Source organism: Gymnoscopelus microlampas (assembly GCF_963454915.1).
Source record: "Gymnoscopelus microlampas genome assembly, chromosome: 9".
Lineage (NCBI taxonomy): Eukaryota > Metazoa > Chordata > Actinopteri > Myctophiformes > Myctophidae > Gymnoscopelus > Gymnoscopelus microlampas.
The window spans coordinates 20,266,079-20,282,315 of record NC_139946.1 but is presented as its reverse complement, the minus strand read 5'-3'; the positions used below and the strand labels follow the sequence as shown (position 1 = coordinate 20,282,315).

The 16,237-nt window shown below is 44.7% G+C and overlaps 1 protein-coding gene across 7 annotated transcripts in view; it reads left to right on the top strand.

Annotated features, from left to right (window-relative positions):
* Positions 1–13,630, top strand: part of opa1 (OPA1 mitochondrial dynamin like GTPase) — a 53,183-nt gene extending 39,553 nt beyond the window's left edge. For all 7 annotated transcript variants that reach the window (XM_084065765.1, XM_084065769.1, XM_084065767.1 and 4 more), the window contains 2 exons: positions 10,761–10,834; positions 11,679–13,630. In XM_084065765.1, coding sequence (XP_083921891.1) covers positions 10,761–10,825 — 65 coding nt within the window. In that variant the 3' untranslated portion in view covers positions 10,826–10,834; positions 11,679–13,630. The remainder of the gene's footprint in view (positions 1–10,760; positions 10,835–11,678) is intronic.
* The last annotated feature ends 2,607 nt before the right edge of the window (positions 13,631–16,237 follow it).

Sequence of the window (16,237 nt, the reverse complement as noted above, 5' to 3'; positions counted from 1 at the left end):
CCTCCCTCTCTCCGTCTCTCTCTTTCTCTCTCTCTCTACCTCCCTTTCTCTTTCTCCCTTTCTGCTAACATGTAAGATAGATTGTAGCTACAGTACTCTTACTAATGTCAAAAGCACATGTGGATCCCGCAGTCACTCTTCCTCTCTCTCTCTCTCTCTCTCTCTCTCTCTACTTCTCTCACATCCTCTCTTTTATCTCCCTCCACAACATGCATGTCCTATTTTTTTCCTCTTCCTCTCTACCATCCACCTCTTCATGTTCTGCCTGCTTCTCTCTCTCTCTGTCTTTCTCTGTCTCTCTCTCTCCATCTTCCTGACAGCTCGGAGAGGAAATGGCTTCTGTCTTCCTAACAGCTGTAACAGTCGGATCCCCCCCTCCCCTTTCTTTCTCTCTCTCTCTCTCCTTTTCTTCACCTCCTATGGCCCCAGTCACCCCAACTCCCATCCTCTCTTGAGTCTGGGAACCAGAGCAGTGTGCTTGCTTCAACACAGCTCACAGGAGCTGTGCGTGTCTGAGATTGACACGCACACGGTGTCGTTCAAAAACACGCACGCACGCACGCACGCACGCACGCACGCACGCACGCACGCACGCACGCACGCACACACAGGGTCTTGCACACACTCACTCATACCCACACATACACAGAAACTCTCTCTCACACACACCCCCGCCCGGCGCCCGCCTACACCTTGCATTCAGCAGCATGTGGCTGACAGCCTCTTGGCAGCAGACAGGGTGTTAAATCTTCCCTCCAGCTCCTTCTTAAGGAAGTGACCCAGTCAGATGGATATTCACACAGTAAGAAGAGACAAGATGAAGGACGGAACGACACGCACTTACAGTATCTCTACAATTCTGCTTTGAGCCTGGTGCTAATACAGGGGATTTTCCAATGCCAAGGACCTCAAATAGCCATACCCCCGCTGTGCCCCCCCCCCCCCCCCATTGCAAAATGGCTTTAATTATTTTTTTGGAATTAGTTTAAGAAAACAACTACAAGCTTGTAGATCTGCAATTTTCGGTATGGAAAAAACTGTCCACTCTCAGCACAACCATCCCTTCCCTGCTCTCTGCTATCTGTTCATTCTGTCCAGGAACTTTGATCATTCATTTTCACGTCATCATACACAGTTCTGGACATATGGTTATTTTCAAGCGTGTGTTGTATGCCTTGCTCCTGCAGGTGTAACACAATAACAAAATAATATCTAACTCAAAGTTGAACAAAATATCAAAATCGAATTTAAACAAAATATCTAACTAAAATCTAGTTATCTTATACAAGATCATTTTCTTGCTAGTTTTTTCCATAGGTCAGTATTGTGACAGTAAACCGAGGGCAGATTGGGAGACGGATGTGAAACACAGGTCACTAATTGTACATCCTCTGAATTAAATTAACACTGAGTTGTGTGTGTGTGTGTGTGTGTGTGTGTGTGTGTGTGTGTGTGTGTGTGTGTGTGTGTGTGTGTGTTTGTTTTCTGTGTTAATCATATATATATATATATATATATATATATATATATATATATATATATATATAACAAATATATATATATATATATATATATATATATATATATATATATATATATATATATATATATATATATATATATATATATATATATATATATATACAGCGGGGGTATGGCTATTTGAGGTCCTTGGCATTGGAAAATCCCCTGTATTAGCACCAGGCTCAAACCAGAATTGTAGAGATACTGTTTTTTTTTTTTTAAATGGCGCTACAACAATGTTCATGCTGTGACCGTGAAATGTGACAGTGGCCCGGCATGAGATCGTCATGGTCACTTGGTAATAGTGGCCCAATCTCAATGTCCACACTCATGAACTTTGATGCGCATCCCCTATAAGTCCACGAGGGCTGTCCCACTGTAAAATCTGTGCGATGAGAGAGTGTGCGGACTAGCCAACATCAGCTCGGGGACTGCTGAATTGCTGCCCTCCACACACCCTCCTGTCTAGCATCAGTGTGTCTACATATGGGGTGCACCTCTTTCCCTTCCTAACTGTGTCTTTTGTTGGCTACCACAGTGTCAGTTTGCTCGCTTTCAGTTCTGGATGCGTAACATAGTGCCCTGTAAAATCAGCAAGTACAAGAGCGCTGTCCCATTGTAAAATCAGCAAGTCCATGAGCGCTGTCCCATGGTAAAATCAGCAAGTGCATGAGCGCTGTCCCATTGTAAAATCACTTGTGCATGAGGCTGTCCCACTGTAAAATCAGCAAGTGCACAAGGGCTGTCTCACAGACTTTTATTAAAGAAGAACTGTGTTTTTTTTTTGGGCAACATACGAAAGGTACTGTAGGTGTGGAAAAATATAGGAATTGGTCCATCCGTTGATAAACTTTCACTTTCAATAGGGTATTCGAGCAATTACAACTCCACATTCCAAATACAGGCTTATGTTACTTTTCTTTTTCTGAAAACATCATTCCGGTTATCTCCAGGGGTGTTTATCACACCGAGTTGTTTTGCTGGAAGGGGCGGTGTTGTTCTGGCACAGGACGCTATTGTATTCTCATTACCTTTCAATAGTAGCTGAGTTACCACCATTTCCAGACTCAGAATATTCACCTGATTTCGACCATATAGAAAAGGAATTTGATTACGATGGATAGATGATTATTTGAGCCGAAGCGTGCCATGTCCAACACGGACCATCGGCCTCCATGATGGAGGGGAAAAGACGCAACAAGCAGAGAGCAGAGACTGCTCTGTACGTTGTTGTTGCATAGCGTTGTCTTGTATTTTGTTTATTACGAAGAAGACAAAAAGGGCAATGGTTCGTCTTGCACATTTCTAAATTGTGAAGCTAAGACTGCCCTTCATAAGATGTACGCTGCAAAGCTGCAGCTGGGATACAGCCTGTCATGTACTGTATGCCTACTGTATATCTCCGCTCTGTCTGGGAAGGGCATTTTTCTTTTAGTAGAAGGTGCTTTTTTCAAAGCAAAATTGATCCCAGTCAAGGGTGCAGTGCTTAGGGTGGATAGCTTGGGCCAATGCCATTCAATTTGAAGGAAAGAAGTAGAAGTTGCTAAGAGTAGGAAAAGAAATAAGGAAAAGGATCCTCTGTTTCACAAAACAGTCAGTCAGAGCCACAAAGGAATAGGTGACATGGAAATGAAATATTGTGTGCAAGCTGTCGACTCAACCGTTAATCCTCAGCTAGAGAGAGAGAGAGACGGTGAGTGTGGGAAAGTAGGAAGTAGTCGTGTGTGTGTGTGTGTGTGTGTGTGTGTGTGTGTGTGTGTGTGTGTGTGTGTGTGTGTGTGTGTGTGTGTGTGTGTGTGTGTGTGTGTGTGTGTGTGTGTGTGTGTGTGTGTGTGTGTGTGTGTGTGTGTGTGTGTGTGTGTGTGTGTGTGTGTGTGTGTGTGTGTGTGTGTGAGAGAGAGAGAAAGAAGATTCCCTCCATCTGTTTCCAACACAGAAGGATCCCCAGGGACCTCATCTCACAGATCCTACTGTCACTCACACACACGCATACAGTAGAACACACACTCACAGACCTACAGAACACTCACACTATGCAGGATCAAACGTGCTGTACACAGACATCGCACACACATGCGCCCGCACTTGGCATGTTCACACATAGATACAGACATGTATCACGCGTGCACACACACACACACACGCACGTGCGCGGGCCCACGGCTGAGATACGTTTCAGATAAGGGTGAGGTAATAATGGAACCATATATTCGGTGTGTGTGCGTATTTGTGTTCCTGAGGTAGTTTAGGGGTATAAAGGATAAAGGCTGTTTGCTCAGGTCAGTAGGGGTCAGGAATTGACTTGAGATGAGGCCATTAAAAAAGGATTCCAGAGTTTGTCCGTTAACCCTAGCCTCAGTGGCGTGTGTGTGTGTGTGTGTGTGTGTGTGTGTGTGTGTGTGTGTGTGTATACACGCACGCAGGCAGCTGCACACTAATATTTTTTGCACCACTTTGCATCCTCACCGTACTTAAATTTCCATGTGCAGCCACTATGTGCACACACTATACGTGTGTGTGTGTGTGTGTGTGTGTGTGTGTGTGTGTGTGTGTGTGTGTAAGCTTGCATGTACAGTAAGTGCATGTCCACCTGTGTGTTCAGCCCAGTGTGCAGCAGTTAACTCTCCACACACCTGTGTCATTTCTCTGAGGGGATTGACAAGTGCTGAACTTTAACGCTTCATCATCATCATTGTCATCATCACATTCCCCAGGCATATTTAGCCTATGAACCCCAGACTTGGGTTCATTAGAGCGCAAAAAGTGAAAGCCTCATCTTCGCTGTGATTTACGCCCCACACTTCCTCTTAACCGCTTTCAACCTGGCTTCCCTTTTTTGGGCATGTCATTATAGGTGAAACCTTTAACACATTTTCAAAAGATTTCACTCCAATCCAATCCAAAATAAATCTACGAGATCCCAACTGTGATTTAGTCATGACTCATGATCTCAAGGAGTTAGCTGCAGGTCATGCTGAGACCAGCAGTGCTATCCTTTGTGTTTGTCTCCTGAAATGAAAAGGTTGCGTTTGTTTGTCTGAGAATTTCTGATCAGACTGTCTCGTCCACTGTCTCGTCCACTCCACACATCATTTTTTTAACCTGATTTTACAATCCCCCGCACTGAAAGTTTGCGACATTTGGAAGATTTAAAGACAACCGCACTGCTCGTCAATAAAACCCATTGGCAGTTACCCTGTACTTGGTCTTGCGTATCCAGATGACTCCGGCTACCAATGCGTCTAGTGATATATAAATTCAAATGTATTTGCTAGTACAGCGGCGAGGACGGCCACTAACAAACCCACGCCAGTTGAATTGAAAACAAATGATCCCAATATCCCAATAATTATTCTTTTTATCTCGGAATAGTTTCCATCCAGTTTTAGCAAACTACATTGATGATTGAAATTCTTTATTTTAACCCCTTGAGATGTAGCATCTTGTTTTTGTAATTTCATGTCAGCAGACATATCGGTAGGTGGAGATCTCCAATCGTCTGCCTACGCAAGACTATCCGGTGCTTTAAAAAGGACCTCTAGCGACATTTCTTTTTTTTCTTCTTTTTTCTTTCTTTCTTTCTCTTTTTTTGGTGTGACCTCTGGCTGACCTGGGAGTTCAAGCTGCCCAGACAGGCCCATGTCTCACCCATCAGGACGGGCCGGTGTGTCCCAGCCAGGCATGTGGTTTTTAGATAAGAGCGCTGAGCAGCAGAGCTGATTCATGGCTCTGTCACTGACACTGGCCCGCATCCGCCTCCCACGGACCAGCACTTTTATAGCAGCACAATACACATTTAGTGACAAATCAAGCAGCATGCGCTCTCTTCTGTTTGTTACATTAAGAGATCAGTTTTCACAGAAAGAAGACAGGCGAGGGTTTAAACTTTGTGTCCCCGCCTACTCTATGACCTTGGCTGTGATGAGATATAAAAGTTTTCTTTTAACAGTGACAGTTTGGACGGAACCTCACCCAAGCGCCAAGTGTGCGTGTGCGTGCTCGCACACGCACACAGACACACACACACACGCACACACACACACACACACACACACACACACACACACACACACACACACACACACACACACACACACACACACACACACACACACACACACACACTCTCTCTGACCAGGCTCTGAACTCCTGTCCTGTTTTCACCAGTAGATTTGGGATGGCTGTGCCAAGACGACCTTACCACGACCTTGGAACTAAACTCACACCGCTGAAATCTTTCTGTTGCCACCTCTTCATAACGGCCTACCCTTCCCTTCCCCTTGCCTCACCCCCCCCCTGCATTCAAGTCAGGAGAAAATGACCATCATCCACATGAAGAGGATTAGGTCTTTTTCTCTCCTTCACAGTAATCTCTCTCTCTCTCTCTCTCTCTCTCTCTCCCTCTCTCTTTTTTCCCTCTCTTTCTCCCTCTCTCTACCTTCCTCCCTGGGTTCCCTCATTCTCCTGGTTGCTGGCTGCTTGTCCAGCAGGGCCACAACAATGTTTCACAGTCTAATTACAGGTCAATTAGAGTGTTTGTGGCCTGTGTGTGTCCTACTGCCAGCTCTCTGCTCAGACCTGGACTGAATGAGATATCATTTCATGTGGAGATCAGGCCCAGAGCGGAACCCCCATCATCCTCACCCCACCGCCCGTCTCTCTCAATGGGTGCAGGTTCCCCCACCCATCCACCCACCCTGCCTTTCCCAACCCACACACATGGCACACACAACACTCGCCATCTTAAAGCAAGGGGCCCTCCGGGATGCAGGCCAGGGGATTATGAGAATATTCATGGCCAGATAAAGGGCTGGGCGGTTGAATGACCGTGTTTGGGGGCTCATCTCTTAGGTAAACAGGGGCCCTAAATGGAGGTTCTTATACCCCCCCCCCCCTCCTTTTTTCTCCTGCGACTGTGCGAGGAACAGACACCGGCCACTCTGTCCACTTCTTTGTGTGTGTGTGTGTGTGTGTGTGTGTGTGTGTGTGTGTGTGTGTGTGTGTCGCATTTCCGCGAGGCCCTGAAAAGAAGAGCCTTGTTGTGGCCTTTTCTCTTTTCTTTATCCTCGTTGGCTTTTTGTGGGGACAAACAGATGGTCCTGACTGAAGTAAATATGTTTCTCACAGTTTCTGTCTTTGCATGTTGATGGGGTTTTTACGTGGCTGGCTGTTGTTTTTATTTCATTTGATTAATTATTTATTTTTCAAAGCACCCCCCCCCCATGGTTTACTGATCTCCTGAAAGCTGCCGAAGGCTCATTCTGATGTTGTTAAAAATCCTTCTAGATTAGGAGTGAATGGCTGACAGTTGTTGCCTTTCTGATCCATGCAGGCTCACGTCCAGCATCTCCCGAGGTAACTTGAATCAGAAATGATTCATTGCCAAGGACCAGACTTGTACAGTTCATTTGCTTTGGCATGTGTGGTGCAGTGACAACATTGGGCCAACGGTTGGGGCAAAAGGGGAAACCTTCGTTAGCCAAGTACATTTGCACCTACCCGTAATTTGTGCCCTGCATTTAACCACATGAACGCTTGTGTCCCAATCCTGGGCATGTCATAATAGGCGAACATTCAGCAAAAAAAGAATCAAATCTACAAGCCGCCTCGAGCTTGTAGATCGGCTATTTTCAGCAAAGGGATTTGGTGTAGAGGGAAAAGAGGAGGGGACAAAGTACAGACCCCTTGGGGAACTTTGTCAAATAATGATATATGGTTTAAGTGGTTAACTCATCCTAACTTGTAGAACAGTGGGCAGCTATTGAGCAGTGCTTGGGGAGCAGTCGGGTTCAGTGTCTTGCTCAAGGACACTTCAACACCATGCCGGGAGGAGCTGGGGTTGAACCGGGAACCTTCCAATTCTCAGGCTCTACCGCTCAGGTGTGATTGCTGGTGGTAACTGTATTTAAAAAATAAATGTTGGTAAAGTGAACACTTGACTGGTCCTTGATCAAGGCACTTAACGCACTAATCATAAGATGTAGTGTTATGTGGTGATGCTGGGCAACTTCAAGGTGTTACTATGATGTGTCTGTGTGAAGTATGGTCTTGCTGTAAAAGAGCGTTCCCCTGATAAATAACCGTCAAAAACAATGGTACCAGAACAAAACTGAGCTTGAACTCCTCTGACTGACAGTCCTGTGAGAGCCTTGCTGGTTGACCTGTATATTAAGCCTCCATTACGGTTAGCCTGTCTTATCCCAGGCCACATCTAAACCCTGTTGAGCTTTGAAGAGTGAGCCAGGGGTTTTTCCCCTCTTTTACCAATGTGACAGGCAGCCCCTCCTACACGCCTTTCCTCCCTCCCTCCCTCAACCCTCTCTCTTTTATTTCTCCAGGTCAGACAGATGTTGGTTGTAATCCTTCTCTGATTGGCCAGGATTGAGTTATGTTGTCCTGTGGTCAGGGGTGGTGTAGCCCACACGGGTGAACTTTGACAGCTTGCTTTGAGCCGTGTGTGTGTGTGTGTGTGTGTGTGTGTGTGTGTGTGTGTGTGTGTGTGTGTGTGTGTGTGTGTGTGTGTGTGTGTGTGTGTGTGTGTGTGTGTGTGTGTGTGTGTGTGAAAAATTCTGTCCAGGCGAGTGCATGTACGATGGTTGTGCCTTTTCGTGAGTGTGCACATGTGTGTGTGTGTGTGTGTGTGGGAATGGAGTACCCCAGGGTTAGGTTTCAGGTCCACACCTGCCACAGTGCTGTGTCAGTGGGCTGTGTTCTCTCAGCCCCTGATCCTTAATACCTCCATTAGGTGTTGTAATCTCCCCCCAGCCCACTGCCATTGTGCCTGGACGTGTTAACACAGTATCAAAGCAAGGGGAATTTCTTCTCCTGCCACCTGCCAGTCGTGTGTGTGTGTGTGGTGAGGGGAGGCGGGGGCAGTGTGTGTATAATATATATATATATATATATATAATATATGTATTTATTGTCGGGTATAAACCTTGTTTATCCATATTTATTTTTCTTATATATACAAGCTATTGGTCACCCTTTATGTCTCTATGTTGGTTATACAAATATTTAACCAATGTAGCCCATCTTATACTTTCAAAACATTTTCAAGAATACAAAAATATACTCCATTAGATCCATTTACTTCAGGAAAATATTTGGTTTTGGACATACGGGTAAGGTTTCCACCTGACACTGTTGAAATATATATTTTTGTATTACTTTTTTATGGCTTATGCCTTATGCTGTTTTACAGGGGTAGGAGTTTGTTTCCTAATTCTTCTTAAATGACATTTATTCTCCTCAGTTCTAGTGTTTGGCATTGTGCACGCGTGTGCTTTCACGTGCGTGTGTGTGTCTCTGCCCTGAAGGGCTGCCGTGCGCCCTTTATTTATCAAGAAAGGGGATACCTCGGCGCCCGGGTTCCCATCAAAAGAGACGAGCCCCCTTCGCGTCCAGGTTCAGTTACACTCCAAAGCACGCACACGTCTCACCTTTGTGCCGACCTGAAATGGACACTTAAGACCCCCGTTCCTCCGAGGTCTAACCATTCAACAATTGACAACCAAGGTGTCTTTTAAATTCCTTCTTTTTTTTTTTTTACCACTGTTTTCGTTGAGCCTCGTTCCTGTCCAAAGCCATGACAATAGATGTTGTCAATAGCTCTTCATCACATCTGGTGTGACCGACCGATCAGGACAGAGCAGTGCTGGGTTTGCATTTCTTTGAAGCCGGTGTTTGAGTTTGAGCTTGGTGAAGATCCAGACAGATTATCCATGGGTAGAGAGAGAGAGAGAGATGTGGAGCTGGAGAGAGAGACAAGTTCGGCGCTACAGCTGGCACCGCAAACTACTGCCTACTTTTCAGTGGTGGTCTGGACCCCCGACCCCCCCCCCCCCTCTTCAGACACTGTTTAATTAGCGATTAAGACCCGCCTCAGATGAGGCCTCGTGTGACGCTACACAGTTGGTGGAAGGACTGCTTTTTCCAACACACTATCTCACCACAATAGGAACCCCAGTGAAGAAAAGAAGTTGCTGGATGTTCTCCAGTATATTTTCTCTTCCGCACCCCTTTCATGTGGAATGTTGTTGTTATGGTATCTCCTTCAGTCCATTAGCCATGTGCCCCCCAGAGGGGACATACCATGTCATGGGGGGTAACGGAGCTTTGATGTGGTGTGTGATTTAACTGGAAAGTGTACACACAAGCCTCTGTCTTCTCCATCAGATGTGTGAAGTGGTCCGTTCCTGCCCTGAGGTCTGCTAGTCAGCGTCATATCGGACCATCTGGTGTTATGGTGATGGGCGGGAGAACTGCTACCTGATGCACAGTCGCTCCGTTACTGGTAGAGCCAGACCCATGCATTGGTATTGGCAATTATTCAGCCGATTTGTCCCGATTTTTTACCACTTTTCAAACTGACATCCCTATTTTGAGCTTGTCATATTAGTCGATGTACAAGTTCACAGCACGTCGGGAAGGATTGTAGATGTGCAATTTTTTTAATTGTTTTTGTTTTTTTGAGTATAAGTTAGAGGAATTGTTCTCAAATAGCAATTGTAATCAAATCAAGACGTTTTTCAAATTGATTAGAAAATGTTGCATTTTTTGACGAAATATGGGTCATAACATCCATCATCGGTGGTCTAGGACTCTCCAAAATTGAGATCGGCGCCGAAGCCAAAACTCTGGCATCGGTCAGTCGGATCTGTTGTGCCTGCATCGTGTCGCTGGCTCGGCCTGGGAAGACTGTAGGGCCGTCGAAGCATGGAGCCGTAGTGGTCCCAGAGACCACTTGGTTTCCCCCAGTGGAAAATAGAGTAGAAAGCACATGATGATGCTTGACAGAACCATGTGTACCACTGCTGGGATCATCATATGCTACCAGATTTGTTTTTATCCTGTCCCTTCCTTCCCTTCTTTTCAGATTTGACCCAGAGAATACCTGTGGATGAACGATTACACGTGTGTGTGTGTGTGTGTGTGTGTGTGTGTGTGTGTGTGTGTGTGTGTGTGTGTGTGTGTGTGTGTGTGTGTGTGTGTGTGTGTGTGTGTGTGTGTGTGTGTGTGTGTGTGTGTGTGTGTGTGTGTGTGTGTGTGTGTGTGTGTGTGTGTGTCAGCAGATATGGCAACACTACCCATATAACGCAACAGTGTATCCTCAATTTAACGACTCCTTTAACTGAACACCTTGGAAAGCACCTTGTGTGTTTGTTTGGTGTGAACATTACCAGACTATGGACCAGAGGCCTCACTAGCCTACTTTTCTTTGTGTGTCTCTGCAGAGAAAGTGCGTGAGATCCAGGAGAAACTGGAAGCATTCATAGAAGCTCTTCACAAGGAGAAATAGGAGATCCAGGTATTTGTTTCCTTCTTAAATCTCATTACATAGCACTAGTTAAACAATAGGCCTGAGCAGGATTGCTACAGTACAAAGCCTTAGCACACTGTACTAGAGTCTTCACAATGTCCATTGTGCCTAACCTGTTGAGTGTACGGTGTTGTGTGTTTATTATTGTCTACTTAGATTGGGATTAGGGATGCAAACAATTCAGGTTTAAATATGATGTGATAACAAAACACTCTTCAATAGCAGAACCCGATATAACATATCAGGAATCAAAGCAAAGCAATGTAATCAGAGAGAGAGGGGGAGAGAGAGCACCCTTTTATGTGTGAAAGAAATGTAGAATGGATTATATCCAGAGTTTACATGTACTGCTGGAAATTAAAATAATGTTGTTGTTTTTTTGTTTTCAGGCTGGGAAGGTGCTTGAATTTCTATTACAGTTTTTACAATGTTTTAAATGTATTATTGTGGGTAACTGTGCTAACGGTTTGTCATCAACCGTTGCTCATCTCTATAGCAAAATAATACATGAGTGGCTATATCAAAATACTCTTGACAATTCACCTGTAATGTGCTGGAGTCTGACTTTGAAAAATCTGTACAAACCCTTTGTATCTACAATCAATCATTTTGTGTCCCTGATTGTTCTGTGCATGTCTGGTTTGTTCATTGAAAGTATTGCATCATATCATAGGCTATGTAGATCTGCTATTTTTGAAACCCTTTCACCCATGACCATGCCCAAAATAGGCACGCCAGGGTGAAAGTGGTTAAATGCTCGAATGAAGAAGTCGTTTGGGCGTGTCCTTACATTGTATGTGATGTGTTCTCTCTCTCTCCTCTGGTTTTGCAGACCCATTGAGAGCTAGCCTGCGGATCGCTGCAACGCAATGCACTGAACAAAGACAACTAATTTAGACCCTTTGTAAATGACTGCCTCACCTAAAACCCTCCACCCCCCCTCCTCCACCACCACCACCCATCTGATTCTAAACTCCACAGCTCTGCTTACCGCCTGCTCATGCACAGAAGAAAAGGACAGTGAGCAGACTTTATTTTTCTTTTCTTTCTTTTTTCTTTCTTTTTTTTTTTTTACTTGCTACCAGTAAACCCAGTGACTAGAGGTGAAGTGTGTCTTGTTCCATGGCTGTGCAGCACCAGTAAACCCAGTGACTCGGGGTGAAGTGTGTCTGGGTCCAGCTGACCCAGCGTGATGCAGACAGGAAAGGAGTGCTCTTCGCCATGCCTTCCCAGTTCTCCCAGTCACAGTCCCATGCCTCGGTTAGTGCAGGTAAACTCACTGCATCTGCATCAGCCCTCGGATTTCCTCCATCGCACACTGGAGCCTAAATACTGGGAGCCCAGGAGGACGAGAAACTATCTTAACACTTGAGCAATCCCCCCAATGCCTACCTCCCTTGTGTTTCCCTTGTTTTCAATAAATAAGGATGTTGTACGTACGCGCTCTTCTCCCCCCACTTTCTTTTTCTCCTGTGGTGTGTGTGCGCGTGCATGTGTGTGTGTACGCATTCAGGTTGCATTTGCTGTACATTGCTTGTGTGTCCAGTTAAACAATTCTTGATTGGTGAGACAGCCTTGGCCTTTTAATTCTGCCTCACCTGTTGGCCCTGGTTTGCTACGTTATCCGAGACATTCAGTTTGTGTCTATTGGTAACCCTCAACTTATGCTTAAGTCCCAACACACACATTAGCTAGGCATCTTGAGTTAGTTGTATCTCTAAACAGGAAATTGTTTGGTACCAGTTAGTTCTGGATAAATCTTTAAGTTGTAAAGGGACTAGGGGGTTCAACAATGGATGAGCTGCTATGAACTCTTAAGTGTAAGAAAGAATATAGAGTATAGATTTATTGGGTTCGATTTGACAGTGATCTCTGTAGGCCCTTCTGCTAACCTCTAATTCGGTCCGTGTGTGTGTGTGTGTGTGTGTGTGTGTGTGTGTGTGTGTGAGCGAGAGAAAGGAATAGATTCTGTGTGTGTGCGTGCGTTTCATCCTAGGTGCTGTGCCATGAACATTTCTTTTCATATCTACGATAGCTTGTCTTTGGCTTCAGCTTATTGGAGGTGAAGTCTGTCCATCACGTCAGTTGGTCCAATCACAAACTCACTGGGGTTCCAGCATCATCATGGGTGGCTTAGTTAAAACGGACACAGAATCAAGTTGTTGGCATCTTTCAATGAGACACATAAAAATGGGGAAACTGTAATGTCACGTTAGATTTTTTTTTTGTTTTGTTTTCCAAAAGAAATCCTAAAACAGTCACTCGTCTACTAATCACTGTTCTGCTTCTGTCTCTCCCCTCTTCATGCTACTGTATCGCTCTTCTCGTTTCCTCTCTTCCTTTCCTCTGTGGCTCTGTCCATTGTTGCTCTCTCTTCCATCTCCCTCCTGTCCTTCCCTCACACTTTCTCTCTCCTCTCGCTTGATAAACAATCTGATGGCTGTTTTACTGATTGGGGACAGAGGTCCAAAAGTGACTTCAGCCACATTCATATGTGTATATGGGTATATATATATATACATACACAATACTTTATGGACTTGTTAATAATAAATTATGGAGCTGTTATCACATAGTCGCTGTATGGACAGTGAGTGTAACAGAATATCCATGGTTGGTTTAAAAAACAAAAGTACAGTAATAACATATTTCTCTTTTATGTTGTAGAATGTAATGTTTGCATGGTGTACCCCGACAGATGTGCTTTATTTATTAAATTTGATTGTGTTTAAACCAATACAAAAAAGTGAAAATAAAATAAATAAGTCATTTTTCCATCATGTGTCCTCCTGAGTCATGTGCAGGTGATGTTACTTACATGCTCTTTAGAGTATAAAACAGTCGTTCAACATCAACTGAAGCAAGCAAAATATGTCATAAATTACGTGGTATCGGATCGGCATAGACTGGCATACTCGACGATGCCAGCATTTTAGGCAGAATTGGCAGCTTTTTAGATACTGGTATCGGTATCGGAACAACTCTAATTTCACTGTGTAATAAGTGAAAAGACCAAAACACTCGTTTATATTTACAGCAGTGACCAGGGGAGTGGTTTCAAAGGACGTCTGTTCCCGTGAAGGTAAAGCAGTTCAAAAATGTTCAAAAATAGCAGATGTACAAGCTCGCAGCGTGGCACAAAGTGATGCGCTGCAAGCTTGTATATCTATTTTTTAATAGCCAACGCATGAAATATGGATAAAGTTGTTAAAAGTGATTATGATGCTGTAATAACAAATTTTGCCGGGGACCCCCTGGAAGCCCCCCATGGACCCCTAGGGGTCCCCCGACCCCACTTTGAGAACCACTGGCATACGCAACGCAGTTCATGGTTATATTTTTAGACTGACTATGATTGACTGTTTAGAGTCTGCCTGTCTTTATTTATTTTTGTCCAAAAAAACACGTCGGTTTATGGTACAAACCGAAATTCCTCTTTGGTACGGTCACTTTTAACTTCAACCTTGAACGTTTGCAGAGTACCTATGAGTAAAATAATAAAACCTTGTTGAGTGCATCAGCTGAAAACCTCTCGATCCTCCTGGGATGTTTGTGTGTGTGTGTATTTCAAGTGTGTTTTCCAGGAGTATCCTACAGCTAGATGCTACAGAGTGCCATGACCTGTGTACTGCTGTGAAGGGCTCTGCTTCAGGTATTGGCCAAACGTCCTCTGTGTGTGTGTGTGTGTGTGTGTGTGTGTGCTCTCTACGGACTCTTCCACCCCAACCTGGCTGGCTGAGGACTCCCCATGCCCTGGGGCAGTGTAGGGGCGGCTGGGGAGAGAGGCTGGCAGGCAGGCACGCAGCCGGCGGCCCGGTTGATTAATAAGACAGGGTCTAGAGGTCCTCCACTCCTGGCCATCCTCTCTTCTTTCACAAGAGGCCTGGTTGTTACCGCATCTCAATGCTGCCGGGGGGCCACTGTGTGGAGCGGAGGGTGGGGGTGGGGGGTGCAGGCTGTCACCTGAGGCCTCACACACACAAATGCAGCACCTGACGTTAACTGGGTGCTTTCAGGCCTGCCATTATCCCCCACTACTGTTTTTTTTTCTATTTTCTGTGTGTGTGTATATATATATATATTTTTGGAAACCTTGTATGTCCAAAACCATTACTTTTTTATTATTGTTTTTTTTTTTTTTTATTAATCTAGAGAAAAAAGCAGATCTACAAGCTCATTGCAAGGCGATTGTTGATCTGCCTTTTTCACTACTTTGTGTGACACTCTTGTATGATAAAGTAGGGCAGTGATTTACGACAAAACATAAAAAGTTATGAGGTTTCAACCAGACAGCGACAATATATAATATAGATGCTGTGAGCTCATAGATAGATACAATTTCTTCAATAGTGGTTAAACGAAAAGCAGCAGAAAAGTAACAAAAACCAAAAAAAACGCGTGAAAAAAACACTAATGACTTTGTAGAGAGATGCTGTTAAAAGAATGGAGCAAAAGTCAACCTCCACCAGAAAGTCTTTGTGCCATCAGATAACCACCTTCTGCAGGGAGGGAGGGAACCGCGGACACACTATACATCCATTAGCATCTCCAAAGGCCGTCACGTTGACTAATAGCTAGCGCCACAACGGCACAGTGGCTCAGTTTGTGTTTTCCTTCAAAAAGCCCATTATGTTGGTGACACAAAGGCAGCCGGGCCGCTGGTAAAGACCTGTCAAATGTGCTACGGCAGCAGACGCGCACAAAGCTTCATTTCTACTCTTTTTACCCCCCAAGAAATAAAGAAAGAGAAAAGACTCGTTCTTGTTGCTTTTATTTTTATTTTAATCTCCCGCCCCATCACACACACAACTCCCTTCGTGGGTCTTTTATTTTTTCGGCGGAAGAAAGCGGGGGAAAGGGGGTGTTCGAGGGGTGGCTATATGATGGAAATGTTGAATAAGTTGGGGGGAAAAAGGGAAATAAATTGTGGGGTTGGGCGTGTTTCTTGGCAGTTGTGGTGTGTTAGCGTTTGTTTGACGGCTTGTTGGGATGGCTGCCTTTGTTTTGGCGCCTTCTGTCCACTCTGTGATGGAGAGGTTGATGGAGGTTGTGAGAGAGAGAGAGAGTGACTGAGACATAGAGATACTGGGAACCACAATCAACACTGTGTATCTTTCAACTGATGGGAGGCTGGTCAAAGGGACTGAATGGTATCAGAACAACAACTGTTGTAAACGTACTGGTCCTTAGGTTCTGCTATGGGCCGTTCATTGAAGAGTCTGTTGAAAATGACTGGTTCATTCCAACAGGTCTAAGACCAGCCCATGATGGTTGAGGCTCAGTCTCGAGTACCGAAAGGCCATATACAATGGAATTTACCCTTTAAAAATAGATTCAATCAAAATAGATTCCATTCATCTTTAAGGGCAGAGGGAATGCGAGATTGCAAGA